The sequence below is a fragment of the Triturus cristatus genome, chromosome 6 (assembly GCF_964204655.1).
Source record: "Triturus cristatus chromosome 6, aTriCri1.1, whole genome shotgun sequence".
In the NCBI taxonomy this organism is placed as follows: Eukaryota; Metazoa; Chordata; class Amphibia; order Caudata; family Salamandridae; genus Triturus; species Triturus cristatus.
Window position 1 is genome coordinate 1,780,842,397 of NC_140589.1, and position 14,772 is coordinate 1,780,857,168.

General features: G+C 44.4%; 2 protein-coding genes across 14 annotated transcripts in view; one reads left to right on the forward strand and one right to left on the reverse strand.

The window, feature by feature from the left end:
- EFR3B (EFR3 homolog B) overlaps nucleotides 1–14,772 on the forward strand; it is a 1,026,989-nt gene that overhangs the window by 279,696 nt on the left and 732,521 nt on the right. For 2 of the 5 annotated variants that reach the window (XM_085613090.1, XM_085613093.1), the window contains exon 1: nucleotides 6,997–7,166. The exons of 2 other annotated variants lie outside the window; for them this stretch is intronic. In XM_085613090.1, the coding sequence (XP_085469216.1) occupies nucleotides 7,136–7,166 (31 nt within the window). In that variant the 5' untranslated portion in view covers nucleotides 6,997–7,135. Of the gene's footprint in view, nucleotides 1–6,996; nucleotides 7,167–14,772 lie in introns of those variants that run through there. One more of the 5 variants, XM_085613092.1, reaches the window with a different exon arrangement.
- The window catches only part of LOC146821991 (uncharacterized), a 358,608-nt gene that overhangs the window by 241,801 nt on the left and 102,035 nt on the right, over nucleotides 1–14,772 (reverse strand). For 3 of the 9 annotated variants that reach the window (XR_014963212.1, XR_014963217.1, XM_085613095.1), the window contains one exon: nucleotides 9,152–9,210. Coding sequence is in view for 1 of the 9 variants with exons in the window: in XM_085613095.1 (XP_085469221.1) it covers nucleotides 9,152–9,210 (59 nt within the window). In the remaining 8 variants the exon portion in view is untranslated. Of the gene's footprint in view, nucleotides 1–3,603; nucleotides 4,458–4,859; nucleotides 4,912–6,733; nucleotides 6,944–9,151; nucleotides 9,211–14,772 lie in introns of those variants that run through there. The other 6 variants (XR_014963210.1, XR_014963213.1, XR_014963211.1 and 3 more) reach the window with 5 other exon arrangements.

Genomic DNA, 14,772 nt, shown 5'->3' on the forward strand with positions numbered 1-14,772 from the left:
CAATAGCGATAGATTATACAGAATAGGATCGTTGTTCTCTACCAGTGGTACTGCCCAAAGGGCAGCGTTTCCGCTTAAATACGAGATAATAAAGGCTATTTTAGCAGCATCATCCGGAAGGAGGCGGCCCGACATAGAAATTAAGGATGACATTGGTTCATAAACACCCCATACTTGTTGCTGTCTCCATTGAACCTTTCAGGCATGTGCAGGGGGTGTGTGTGGTGGGGTGACTACAGTTACGCTAACAGGAGCTGTCGTAGGAGGAGTGGGCGTAATGGAGGCAGTGACTTGAAAATGACCTGGGTGTAGGTTACTGCGTTTGTCTCTCGGATGTTTTTCAGACACAGAAGCCTCTAATTGTTTTTGGGTTTTTAACACATCTAATTCAGTAGCAAGGCGGTGATTCTCACCGCGCAACAGTTTGAGTTCGGCTTGGAAATTAACTACTGTAGCCGCCAACTCATTCATGGGAAGGGCGGTATTTTCAAGGGATTGGGACTCAGTCATAAGTGAGTCAAATGAGGCACCTGTACTCATCTTCGCTCAGGGGATAGGACTTTTCGTGGGCTTGGCTTTTCTGTCGGGATTCCCAGTACCAGACCCGCAAAACCAGTATCCACGGGAGCATCTAAACACTCCTGGAGGATATATTCACCCCTAGTCGCCAAGCTAATAGAGGGTAGAATGAAATCCTCAGGGAGGGAAGAGACCAAGAAGAACCACCAGAATGTCCGGTCGCAAGAGGAACAACAGACGGGGTAAACCTGCATGAAATGAACAGAAGACACATAAGTTTCAGGAAACGTAAGGACAGAGATATAGACCTAGAAGATGTATGTGTAGTAAGGTATATACTTTCCCAAACTCACCAAACCAATGTCAGTCCAGGGTAGTAATCAGGTCTCTCTAGATAAGAAGAGCCCAAGCTGTGGTGAGGTTGAATCTTTTCTGGGGAGCTCGTGTTCCGCACCAAGGCAAGCAAGAGAGTTAAACTAATCCCTCCTCACAAAGTCAGGCGACAAGAGTGTTCCATGGAGGGAATAGGGCAATCGCTCCTCAGTTAAATCGTGGTCCTCAATCTGGCAGGTCAAAAGTAAAATTAAAATAAACAGAAAGGACTGTCCTTGTCCAATTATCAGTTCGTTTCACACTGCTTTCCGGATTTAATTGTGTGCATTCCGTTACTGACGTTGTGAGAGCGCTTGCTCTAGAACTCGTAGGTGCACAAATGAAGTCTGTTTCTCTAAAGTAAAGAGCAGCGTGACTCTGCGCGTCCAGAATTCCACTGCGCTAATTTAGAGCGACCAAAGTAAGAAGTACTTTGAAGTGAATGAGCCGCTTCTCGCTCGTTCATACCGAGCGCGTCGTAGCGCTTTTTCGAAATGTTAGCGCGTTATAGCGCGGCAACCCAACAATCCAAAACAAGTTTCAGCGCTCCCTCGCGCCTTTTTCTCGGAACTCCAGAACCAGCTTGACGATCGTAGGAAAGTGAGATGGGGAGAGAGGAGGCACTCTGCAGCGCGCCTTCACACGGCCGCTAGGAAGAAGGAAAGGCAGTTTCCAGCGCGTTCTCGGACTGCAGGTAGGCAGAAGGATTCACCACATCACGGGAAAGGCGGCAACTGTAGGAAAGATTCCCCCAATGAGAGGAAAACTCTGATCCCAAAGGTCCAGGCAGGCGTTTTTCGATCTCGAGACTCGACCAGGAAACAAAAGGGGCGTGGGTCTTACTAAGGAAGAAAAGCCAAGCACCTGAGAACGGGCTTTGGCTGCATTTATACTATGAGAGGTCAGCTGACAAGGATTCAGGGCAGTAAGGGAAAGCATACAGGGTGGTGACCATTGCAATGCATTATGGGAGAGGTAGTTCTTTGAGTGTTGGTAGTACCTAGTGAAACGATACAGGAAGCCTGGCGGTTGACACCATGTTTGCACTCCGCCATCTCCTCATCCTGTCATCATGACTTTCCTGTCCACACGGCCTACCAAACATGTAATCATACCTTCCGCCACTCCGCTGTCATTCTCTTTCGTACATCTCATCTTCCCATTCCGTTAAGGCTTCAAACTGAGTAGGTCTAGGTCTCGGCTCTAATCTCATCATCCTTGCTCTTAAATTCTTTAATACAGCTAAACTAAATGAACCACTTTCTGGAAATGCTAAAACTCCATCTTCTTTAGTATACTTTGCCCAATTATCTAGCCAAATACATGTATGGTACCCATATTTCGCTACTATGAAAGATGCGGGCGATTTCGGTGGAGGAAGTAGCTGTCCCTCTCTAGTCACAATCAGCTTATCCTTTTTAAATAAGTTCTTGATTTTTTCAAACCATTACTTTTTCTCTTTCTCTGGTGGATCGTAATACATCATTTTCTTATCCTTTAATCTCGAATCTCTGGATTTCTTGAATCGCTTCTCTACGACTATTCTGTTTGCTGTCCAATTGCAGCGCGACTCACACTAACGCACCAATCTAGAGTGTCTACGTCACTCTGTAATTCTCCAATCCCAGCGCGTCATACCCCAGCGCACCAATCTGTGAAACTTTGTCTCTCAATGGCTGGCCAATCCCAGCGCAGTATCTCTGACGTCAGCTTGTCTCGCTACTCCTGCTGACCCCTCCTTTACAAAATTTATCGGCAAACATTTCTGACGTTTTCCTTCAATCAAAATCTGTTAGTAACGACATAGAAACACCACCATTGCCTGTTTCGCTAAACCAAAGAGATAGTTTTGTCCAATTACACAGGAATTATGTATTTCGAGAGCAGCGCTTACCTCTGCCCTTCTACAGAATTATTCTGTCTCGCCGATAAAGTAGCACTTCCCTCTACCATACCCTTCTAACGAGCAAAAAGGCTAGCCGTTTCTCTGGGGATAAAAATCATGTGGAGACTACACTACTCCTGAGAATTAAGGCCAGGGTTTGACGAGAGAACCTGTTGCTATTGCACTCACGCACAATCACACAGAGATGTCCCTAACAATAACACACGACGATGTTACCAACTCGAAACCAGACAATGCGTCGTGCGACTTCACTTGCCATACGTTTTTCCCCGTGTACCTACAGGGCAACCAGACAATACACCGTGCCACTTCACATGCCACACGTTTTCCCCGTGTACCTACAGGGCATCCAACTTCCTACATTCCGGAAGTCTTCAAAAACAACATAAAATGCGACACGACTCAACATATAATGTTAGTTCATAAATCAATAATCACCAAACCAATGCAATAAAACCATAACTCTGCTACCAGAAAACTGCTCCAACGGAAAGGGCAATTTACATATCCTACCTGCGTCACAGACCAGTCATCACACTAACTCATTCATACACGCATTCATTGGTGGGGCCCATAACACCAACACTAATACGACTTCGCCTCGAATCTGCACACAGGAGAAAAGAAGCGCTGGACATGTGGGGGTACCTTATTACCTATAGGAGGAAAATTCTTTACATTATATACACAATATCTCTTAGTACCGATAGACTCCTAACTTTAGCATCAAGCCACTCCACCATTTTGTCGATGAACCAATTAGTTGGACCGGTTGATGGTGATTTAGAACCAGCTAAAACACATTTAAAGCCTCAGAACCTTTAATCAATACATTATTAAAGAATCACAAACTTATTTTTCTGTTAATAAATGTTTAGTTTACCTAATTAATTCACCTTCATTGGCATAGTCAGCATTTAATCAAATCAGAATTTCCAATAAACATTTGGCACAAATTAGCATGACAATTATATTTACCTAATTTCTGATATTGGTGACCATTTCCCCGAAACCTGTCAGCCCTGCATAAATGAAATCCCTTCTGGTGTAATCGTCCAATCAAATGCAGGCTAAGACCCAAATTAGTCCGGAGAAAAAGGCTTTTTTGCTCGGCACGACACAGTCCCAAAGGAATCCAAAGGACCAGATAATCGTGCAAGCAAATCGACCAACGGAGATTCAGATCACACTTCTGGAACGCACTCTTTCCCTCTTGCACTAGCAACTACTACCTTCTTCTAAGCTCCCCTTTTATAATAAATTCTAGGATAACCTACAACAATTTCTAAAAGTGTAAGGCTCTGATTGGCTAAGCTACTAAAATTTGTAATTTTGGACGTGGTTCTCAGAGTTTCTTGGTTCTCATAGAATTGAATATGTCATCCTTTAGTTTGTACAGTTCTCATGTGAAAGGGTGCGAAGTATCAATATGCAGACCTCTGAGGACACGTTGCCATTGTCTTTTCTGTCATTCACACTAGTTGAGTTTTGGAAGTCCTCCACGTGCCTATCCTTGACGAGGAACACTGTGCCCTGATCGGAGAACGCCTGGAGATCTTCAGAGCCATCCGAGTCTGCGCAGTAGACATCGCGCTCACAAGATGGTGGCCACTTCCGAACTCCATTTTGAATATTACGGCCTAGTAGGCCCGAATGCCAACTTAAGCAAAACAAACAAAAAAAGTAATGAATATACGAAAATGACGATTCTAATATTTAAACCCACACTACTCCCAATATAGATTAGTATTTTCCTAGCTTATAGCAACATTTAAAGCAATAATACTCACCATTCCGCAATACCAGGAACGCAAACCATTACAAAGCAACATACATCATGCAACTTCTATCACAGCACATTCTACAGTTAATATGCGTACCACAATTAATCATTAGAATTATTTGCCATGCAATTAGCATTTAATCCCTTGTGTAATTCTCGTTTATTAAGGTGCAGGGTTGATTAATGTTAACACTCAAAACAGTTAATACAAGTTAATATTTAGAAGAGTTACGTAATTAGTATTTTAAAATAGAGAAGGTATACAAAATGTTGTTTTACCTGCTCCACCACCGCATATAAGAAAGAAAATGCACGGTCACCATTATTGCAGCTGAAGCAAAAAAAATAAGAAAAAAGCACAGCGTGCCGCGCTGGTTAAAAAAAAGCGGTAGCAAGAGAGCATATCCTGTCTGCAACAGCAGGCAGGAGAAAGTTGTTTATGAAAATAGTGCTTACAGACTGTAAATAAAACATCCCGAGTAACAACACTTGTAACAGGGGCAGTCCTCCTGGGAGGTTACGACAGGAGAAAAGGAGGTACTAAGGATGGACTACTAAGCGTATTCACTAATCAAAAGCCACCATTTACAACTGACAGTAATAGAAGCCAATTGAAATGATGGGTGGAGCTTAAAGTCTGTACCTGAATACAACACGTCTCAAAGAGACAGTGCTGCCTAGGCTAGACCTAAAAACAAGGGGCGTTGGTAGGAATGTCTAAGGAGAAGCGGTGCCCTTCACAAGAAGGGAATCCCTATGCCATATTTTCTTTTGAGCTGGCATCCTATTGCTTAATGCTGTCTGAGTATCAGTTAGCATTATTTGGCTCCTGATCAAGTAATTGGGCTCATTTTATTTTAATGTACAAACAGCGACAACGCTTTCTCTTATGTTGAATTAACAGAACATTTTTTAAAGAAACATATTCATTATGAAGTGTTTGAAAGGAGACACTCAGCAAGATATTAGTGGCAATAAAAATGTGTGCTGTAGATAGCAAAAATAAACACAAAGCTGTGAACTAGTACAGAGGGTACATTCTTCTACCCCCTCTAGCCTCTGAATTTCCCCTCAGCCTGCCCTCATCCCCTTGTTACCTAACCAGATCCTTCCTCTATCAGCCCACTCAGTGCCACCCAGGGCTGGACTGGCCGTAGCAGGCACCAGGCATTTCCCCGGTGGACCGCCAGGTTGAGGGGCGGTTTTGGGCCCCGGGGGCCAGCAACATCAGCCGAAACCGGCCCTCGCAAACAGCTCAGCTGCACTCACCCCAGAGGGGGCCAGCCGAGCAGTTTGCCAGGGCAGGTTTCAGTTCCCAGTCCAGCCCTGGTGCCACCCTTCTGCTACATTTCCAGGGGTGTAGCTAGCGTCAGAGGGAGCATTTGGGGTGTTACACCCCCCTAAAAAATGTATTCTGTAGTAAGTGGTTGGGCACAGGTGCTTTCAGTTGGGTATGGTGAGCTATCTGTCGGATTTCACCCTGGATTTTTACACACAAAAACTCATACACCACACACACTCATTTCCACTTTAAAACTCATTAGTTTGAAAACGATTGCGTTTTAAGTGCTTCTAACAATCCACACTCTTCTCTAAATCTACTGCTTCTTAAGCCCCTCCCCCGTCCTGCTTCTTATAATGTATTTTAACAAGATAATATTCCAGCTTGATGGTGGGAAATCTGAAGCTTACCACCCCCCCCATCTTACTGACCAAGCTACGCCCCTGCATTTGCCCTCTCTGCCGTGCTTCCTTGGCCCCCAATGTAGGCTTTCCTCACCCCATGCTCTACAGCCGCACTGCACCCTCGTCACTTTCACTTCTCTAGCCTCCGTTACCTCGCCTCAACTTTACTACCTCCGCCTGTCATTCTTCAAACTCCTCTCCCACTTCATTTCCTATCACCCCTCACCCACCGCCTGTCCCCCCCCCCATTCATCCCGTTGTTCTGCTACATCGATCTTTTCTCTTGCCAACCACTTGGTAAATATATGTACTTTGTTCGTTCGTAAACCACATAATGGAGAAACAAACCAGCTTCGGGACGCTCTCTCCTCCTCCGCTGCCTCAACTGTCTCTCTCCCTCAAATGTCACTCACACGCCATCTGTCAGTCACTCCACAGAACCCCCCCCCCCCCCCCCCATCACTCACTTTTGGTATCATTCCTCTTTCTTCCTTTTCCTCGTGCCTCTCAGATCCGGATACCCCCTTTCCTCCGACTCCCCCAGTCCCTTTTGTCTCCCCTCAGCTGTCAGCCGCTTGTCCTCTTCTCCCTCTACCACCTAACGATCCCTCCACTAAATCCGCGACACCCCATACCATCCCAGGCTCGCGCGCAGCCCCTGCTGCTAGTCTGTACCCCCGCGGGCGCGCGCCCGTCACGTGACGTGACTCGGACGCGCGGGTCTGTTTCCTCCCGTGAATGGAAAGGGAACCAGTAGTTTCCGTTAGTGGAGGCAAGAAAGAGGCTGTGCTAGGGGCTGTCGAACGAGAAGGGACTCTTCCTCTGTCAGGGCCGGCCGCGGACTAACACCCTCTGCCCCCGAGGCTGCCATGGCGAGGCGCGGCACCTCTTCCTTTCCAGGTAGGACGGAGTTTACTGCGGGCACGCACTGGCCCTTTAAGGTTGGATAGTGCATTGTGGCTCATGAAGTCTTCCAATCTGAGGCGAGGGGTTTTGTTTGTACTTTGCTGTTGATGCGGCTTAAATGCCAGCTGGTATTGGACCGTGAGAGCTGCGTTTAGACAGACCCAGCTTTTTGTCAACAGCACAGTGAATGCCGATGTTTATAGTTCCGCTTTCTAGTAGTCCTGTGTTCTGTGGTCTTGTTTGACGAGGAGATGGCCCTAGTGCCGTTCCGTAGAGGCGTGGGTTGCCCCTCAATAGTATTTACTGTCACCCTTTGGTGTCCTCTAAGCGTGTGCACGTTGTAAGAGCAGTGAAACGGAGAGAACAGTGCAGGCTGGTTGGTATTCTTGTTCTCTGAATATTTACATAAGACGTGTACGGCTATACTCGCTAGAGTCTGTGAGCCTTGGCATTGCTCGTAAATCATAGTCCAAAACACATTGAAGTAAAGCTATCAGCGCTGGCGTAACGAAAATTGAGGGGGCCTCCCTGCACGGTACGAAGAGGGGCCCCCTCCAGACTCAATCAGGAGCTCTCTGGCCAGAGTGCAGTGCCGAGGGGGCCCCCTGGAGCTTGGGGGCCTGTGTTAGGAGTGAGGTTATCACCTCGTCTTGGCTTTTCATTTGAAATCTGGTACATGTAGTGTAAATATATATATATTTATTACAAGTGTTGAACTGCAACTGCCAGAATGCAATGTGCCTATGAGTTATTTGGGGCTGCTTCAATTTTTGCCAGCTATGCCACCAAGGAAAGGGCTTCACACACCAGACCAGGGACATCTTCAGATCACTTCTGTAGCCAGAAAGTCAGTAGTAAGCACTAGAGGGAATGGAGGCAGCACTTGTGCATTTGTGGCTGTACCACATTGCCAGAACACCAATGTTAAATTCATTTTATGTTAATGCAAATGTGGTACCAATTGGAGATCTGAGTTGTTATGAATCAGGTGTTGATGGCACACCACATTTTGATATGAACCTTTCAGTAATTGTCGTTTGGCTTTTCCCCACTAAGAAAGATTACAAAGAAGAACACACTTTGGCTAAGCCAAAACACCTGTCTTGCATTTTGAGTCCTGACTAATAAGGCAAAAAATGCATACTGTACAAAATGCATCTAAGAGATAAATAATGTAATACATGAGGATTCGTGATACTTTGGAGGTGTAAAATGTTCTCCCATGCATTGCGACAAAAGCACCTCCTCATAGGCGGTGCAATGATGCACTAGACAGTCACTAGCAGGAGGTGGGAAAGAAATACTTCTCTGTGGCACGAATGGCCCGGTTACTTACTGGTAATGACCCGCTCACTTACTGGTAATGTTTATTGCTTCAACTCAGGAGACAGGAAAAAACAGAATAAAAGAAACCCTGCCCACCCCCAGCTGGGTGCTATATAAACATAACATTCCATAGCGCTTCTTGAAAGGACCGAATTAGGAAAGGTGGGTACATTGCAATTACTGGGATGAGGATGAATTGGACTAGGAGTAATGGAGATTACTGGTAAGCAATCGAGTCATTACCTCCTCATCCCTTGTCATAACCATGAATCTATATCAAAGTTCCACAGTGCCTTGGTGTAATACTTTATGAAGAAAATTTGATCAATAAATGCAATACCCGTGTATATTAATTGCATAAAAAGAAACCAGCAAAATAATTTTATCAGCATAAAACTACTGAATGTAAAGCACCTGAAGTCCCCTCTTCATTAAGCACATTCTGTAAACAATTATATCATATAAATGAATGATCTGGGGTACAAGTCCTAGCTCTACAAATTTTGTGCAGAGGGACACCTTGAACTTCTGACCAGCATGCAGATAAACCTCCGGTTGGACAGATTCTGGTACAGTTTTTTCATTCTCAGTATAAAAAAGCAGAATCATTTCCTCTATCCAGCTACTTTAAATAATCTTTGACACTTTCTTACCTTTAAGGGAAAACCCAATGGTAACAAATCAACTGTTAGACTTCCTGTAGTCCCTGGATCTGTTGAGATAAAGAGATCATGCACGTTTAGCGTACTGTGAGTGCAAACATACCTCTTCTTCAGACTGGGGAGAAGGAAAGAAAAAGGAAGAATAAGCTGCTGAGATGCGTGAAACGCACAGTTCACCAAAGGAACAAAAGCAGAGTCAGGCCTAAATGCTACTTTCAAAAATTGGGTTGTTGGTTGACTAGGGTGTGAGCCCTGGTCAAGCAATAGCCACAATCCCTTGCAGGATGAACCACAAAAGGAGTCTGGCACAAAAAACAGTCAGGCTTAACTTACAGACAATGTGTAAAGCATTTATGTAGCTCATAAAACAGTAATAAAGTGAAAAACAACTCAAGAAAAATCCCAAACCAATTTAGAAAAACAGAGTACATTTAAATAAATTACTTGACACCCAAAACGAAAAGAAATCCAATTAGAAGAACCAGAGTTATGAATTTTGAAAGTTTTTACTAAAAACTAACGCCTAAAAGATCAAAGCGCCAACTGTGAACATCTAGTCGTGCGAGACTGGGTCAAATTCGGAAAATATAGCCAACCGCGATGGAGCACGGTTCGGATACAAGAAGTGGATAGTGCCCTGCCAACGCTTAGCAATGGACTTACAAACATTTTGAGAAAAGTGTTCTGAGAAAGTAAAGCTCAGTGGGGTAATGCTGCAGAAGTTGTCCAATGAGGGAGCGTCATTGCTCCCTCAAGGATAGCCTTGGGTCGGAAATGCGATGAAGATTTCAACATTTGGACTTAGTCGTCGAAATTTAAGTCGTAAATCTCCAGCAGGGCGAGGCAGAGGGCTATAGCTGAAGACAGTTTCACAACGCCAGTTACCCCTTTGGAGAAGGACCGCTGAAATGGATTTGCTGCTGCGGAGCAGAACATAGCGGGAGAAGCAGCAAAGTCAATCTGACTGGCGATGAACCTCGGGTGGCTAGGAGAGCAGGCTGGTCCCTTTGTGGTACTCAGAGCAGTTTTTAGCCAAAAAGTTTCCAAGTCTCCACTTTGGATTTTGGCTATCTGGGCACCTTTAACACGACTTCAAAGGGTCCAAGACTGGAGTTGCACCACTTGGAGTGTCAGAACTCACTCAGGCTGAGCCTAGGTGCGGTTTCAAGATGGAGGAAGTCTTTTGTGCCCCTGTGGCTCTGAAAAGGAGGTCAATAAACTGGCCCGTGAGAGTCAGTCTGGCAGTCCTGGGACAGTAGAAGATTCAGTCGTTGTCCCCTGGTAGAAAGTAGTGGAGCAGCAGGACAAACAAGGCAGCAATCCAGACTGGTTAGCAGTCTTGTAGGGCAGCAGTCAAGCAGAGTGGCATTCCTTCCAACAGCACAAAAGTCCTTCCAGGCAGTCTCCACTGTTCCAGAGTGTACAGAAGAGTTGGAGTCTGAGGTCCTCTTTTTATAGCCTGATGCCCTGGTTCTGGAAGGTCGGAGAAGATTCTAGACATGACTTTGAAGTGCATGGAATTCCCAGCCTCCCTTGCGCTGGTTCCAAGCTGACTGTAGTAACAATGCTGGCTGTTAAGATCTTTTTGTGAAGGCAGAACACAGGCTACTCAGTTGTAAGTGGGACTGTGCTCGGCACCATACACGCCACTGGGCTGGCATCAAACTCAGCAAAAAGTGGATGGTAAAAGGCAAAAGGTTTGGGGGTGATCCTAAAGAGAAGAGAGGGCCAGGTCCAACAACTACCCATTCAGCCATAAATCTAAGAAATGGAGGGTGATAAAGTAGAGCTGATAATTGTGCCACTCTATAACTTGTAGTAATAGCTACCAAAAACACCACTTTAAATGAAAGGAATTTCCGATCAGCAGCAGAGAGGTTCAAATGGAGGAAAATGAAGAGATCTTAGAATAAATGGATGATCGTAAAGAAGAGAAGAAGGCTGTACTGAAGGTCTAGAAATAGAAAACCATTTGAAAAGTCTAGCAATTAAGGTAGCTGCTTCCAGAAAAATACTGTCAGTCATGAAAAGCCTTATTAGCAAACAATGAGACTTTAAAGTGGAAACAGACACATTCTCGTGAAATCCATCACGCACAAATTGAAGAATGTCAAAGAAGCACAAACCAGAGAAATATCATGTGATGACTCCATCTCTGAAATATTGCACAATAGCTAGTATGCACTTTCAACATAGATGGCTTTCTGGATGCCTAGATAGCCACAGCTAAGTGAAAATAAAGGCCCTTTTTTGAAGACTCAACCTTTTAACTTCCAAACCTATAGAGTGAGCTTGAGAGAAAAAAGGGTGCCTGAAAAATCATAGAGGGGAAAGAAAGTGAGGTAGAAACCACCGAGGCAGAATCACCAGCGACACCTGTATGGAATCACCACCACTCTCTCTGCATTCCCCCTCTCTGGATTTTGAATAAAGGCCTTGGAATCGACTGCAATGGTGTAAAGGTATATAACAGTTTGTTCATCAAATCACCAGAGGGGCATCTACCCACTAAGCTTCCGGGAGCTGAGAACAGGAGTTCTGGAGAAGAGATTGTTCTTGGACGCAAAGAGATCACAGGCTGGTGTCCCAAACCTATTGCACACCTTTACAAAAAATCAGTCTGGGTAAACACTTGTTCTATGAAGGTCTGAACACTCTGCTTAGCTGAACCGCCCCCACTTTGTCCAGACCCTTGATGTGAACTGCTGAAATTGACCGACTCTCTTCAAGTTTCCTACAACCCTTTTTGAAGGATATCGGCGAGTGCTGCTTTGGTGATTCACATGTCACTATATTGTCTGATCTCACCAAAACGTTGCACTGATTGAGACAGGAGTGGAATTCGAAATACTGCCATCAACTCTCTGCAAGTGAATGATCAACAAGACTTTTTGGGAAGCCACTTCACTTGTACTGAAAGTGTTCTCAAAGTTGCTCCCCAACCAAAGACGCAGGCGTCGGTTGTCAAAAGTAATGGAGGATTTAGGTGATTAACTGCCTCCTTTCTCAGATTCTCAGGGATCAACCACCACAGGATTTGATTTTTTTTTGTCATTGGTACCAATGTCTCCATGGATTGAGAAAGAAGGGACCAAAACCTTGAAGATACCACTACAGAGTACAAAAATGCAGCCTTGCCCACTGCACCGTGAAAGCACAGGCTGCCGTAGGACCCTGAACCTCATCTATTTGCAAGCTAGGGGCCTTCTCAGGATCATCAATATTTCTCAAATAGTCAGAACTTCCCCCTGTGGCAGGAATGCTTTGCCTATTTCCGTCCTGAATCTCATACCAATGAAGGCAAGCTCTTTGGAAGGAATCAAAGTGACAATTGTTGTAAATGATTCAAATGAACCAAAATCAAAAACTTTGAAATTCAGCTGTTTTCTTTCTTTCTTTGAATTTCAGCAGACTCCATCATTCCATATATTTGTTATTTTCTGAAAATTGTTTTGAAATGGGGAACTTTATCTTTGTTCTTGATTGCTAACAGTAGGCAAAGTACAAGTACAATATGCATAGTTCGACCTGAAAAGAATTTGGTTAGTTATTTAAAAGCTGTTGGTTAAGGAATGGGCTATCGGTGCGAGGATTCCTTACAGACCTTCACAGGGACAAAGTACAAGCCGAGCAAATTAACTTTTAGAGACATCAGGATTACTCCTCAAAATGTCATTGCTGTGCTGTGAACTGGAGAAATTGGTTTTGACATTGTTAAAGTTCAAAGGTTGACTGGACATGTTGGCCGCTACCAGACAACAAGTCAATTGCATCAGTTTCCTGTGCCCCTTCCAGTATCTGCTGATCTTTGGTAAAATGTTGACTCCTTGATGTCGGCTTCCTATTCCTCTCAACCAATGAGTTGCACCATCTTCTCCGTGCCAGATGCTATTCTTACATCCTCCTACATTATGCTGCGTTACCGGCACTAGTACAACTCACATTCACCCTCTGGAATGGCCTTGTAGCTCTTGCCTATATCACAGGTGATTACTGCATACGGAAGCCTCCAAGGTCTATTCCGACTGGTGAACATGAATTACCGCGGTAGGTCCTGACTTTGAGATCACTTGTTAAGTTATGTCACGCTAACTTGTTTTATTAAGCTCTTGTATGCACTCGTTGTGTCATGAAGTGAGGAACTAGGTGTCCACAAAGAAGTACTTATGTGCTCGTGACAGAGCGACAAATCCACAGACGTCATTCTTTCAGCGTCTGTGGGACGTCTAAATTGGACCCGAAGAAACACTGAGCTCTGATGGGGAGCTCTTAACCTCTCACTGGGAGAAGACCTGCACTCTTCCGGTTTGTATAAGACCGGCAAACAAATACGTCACTTCCTTGGTACCGATTTCAGGTTGAACTGAAAACCCTGGGTGAATAATCGAGATTATTTTTGACTATACAAAGGCTACAAGAAGGAGATTATTTGTTGCCGTCAGAGCATTCTTTGTGAGGATTAATGCGACATTAGTAATCTTTTCATTTTGAGACAATGAGTTGCATCTCATATGTAGTTGAACTCGCTGCTCTCAGAAGTACAGCTTTATCTGAACATTACATTTTTATATAATCCTGCAAAATCCCAATTGATATTTCTTCCTTTCTAACTCGTTCAATATTAACTTCACATTATCCCCAGTTTATTTATGTGTACACATTGTTGATGTTTCGTGCGTTACAAGCCTTTTTAAATCGCTTGTGAACCTGCCCATGACGGGGATCCTCAATGCCTGGCACCATTGATGGCGAGTTGAGTTATATGTTATGTGTTTTATGTGGTGGTGATTGGTTGTTGAAGCGTCTCGAATCTGGACCAGTTTTTAAAACATTTCTAACAGGGTGGTGTTTCGTTGTTCTTTGCGATGGTTGCATGGTTTTCCCTGTGGCCCGGCCTGAATTTTTTCCATTATTTTTTAATGTGGTAGTGATTTGCGATGGTAGTTAGGTTGATATGACACTATCTTGACATTTAAAGTAAATGTGATAAAATAGTGCACGAATAAAAAATGTATGGCAGTTCAGTTTGAAATAATCAGATAAAAATAGCTCGTCTGTACAGGGAATTATGTTGTGATTGGTTGCTCTGGACTCAGAAGAAAACATGTTGAAATGATTTGTGATGATTAAAGGATAAGAGACAAATCAAAAACCAAGCTTGGGAATAAAGAGCAAAACGCAGCTTTATCAGAGGATCCCTGCCAAGCCGAGCATGCTTGGCACCCCCAGCCGCAGAGCAGATGCGTGCAGAGTGGGAGGTGGCGAGGCAGGAACTCTGTGGATGTAAGAATAAGCTGCACCCTGAGGCTGGAAGTCACCCAGAATAGCAGTGCCTCACTCTGACTCACTCCGCATGGGTGGAAGAGATGACTTACTACTCCTCATAGTCCTCGATCAGTGCACAGCCCTAGATATATCTCAGAGGCATTTGTTCCCATGTCAACAAATCTTATATATATACTCTCTCTCACACACACAAACACACACTCTTTCTCTCTCTTCCTCTCTCTCTCTTCCTTTCTCTTCTTTCTCTTCTTCTCTCTCGCTCCTTCTCTCTCTGCCTCATTCTCTCGCTGCCTCATTCTCTCGCTCTCTTCTGCCTCTTTCTCTTC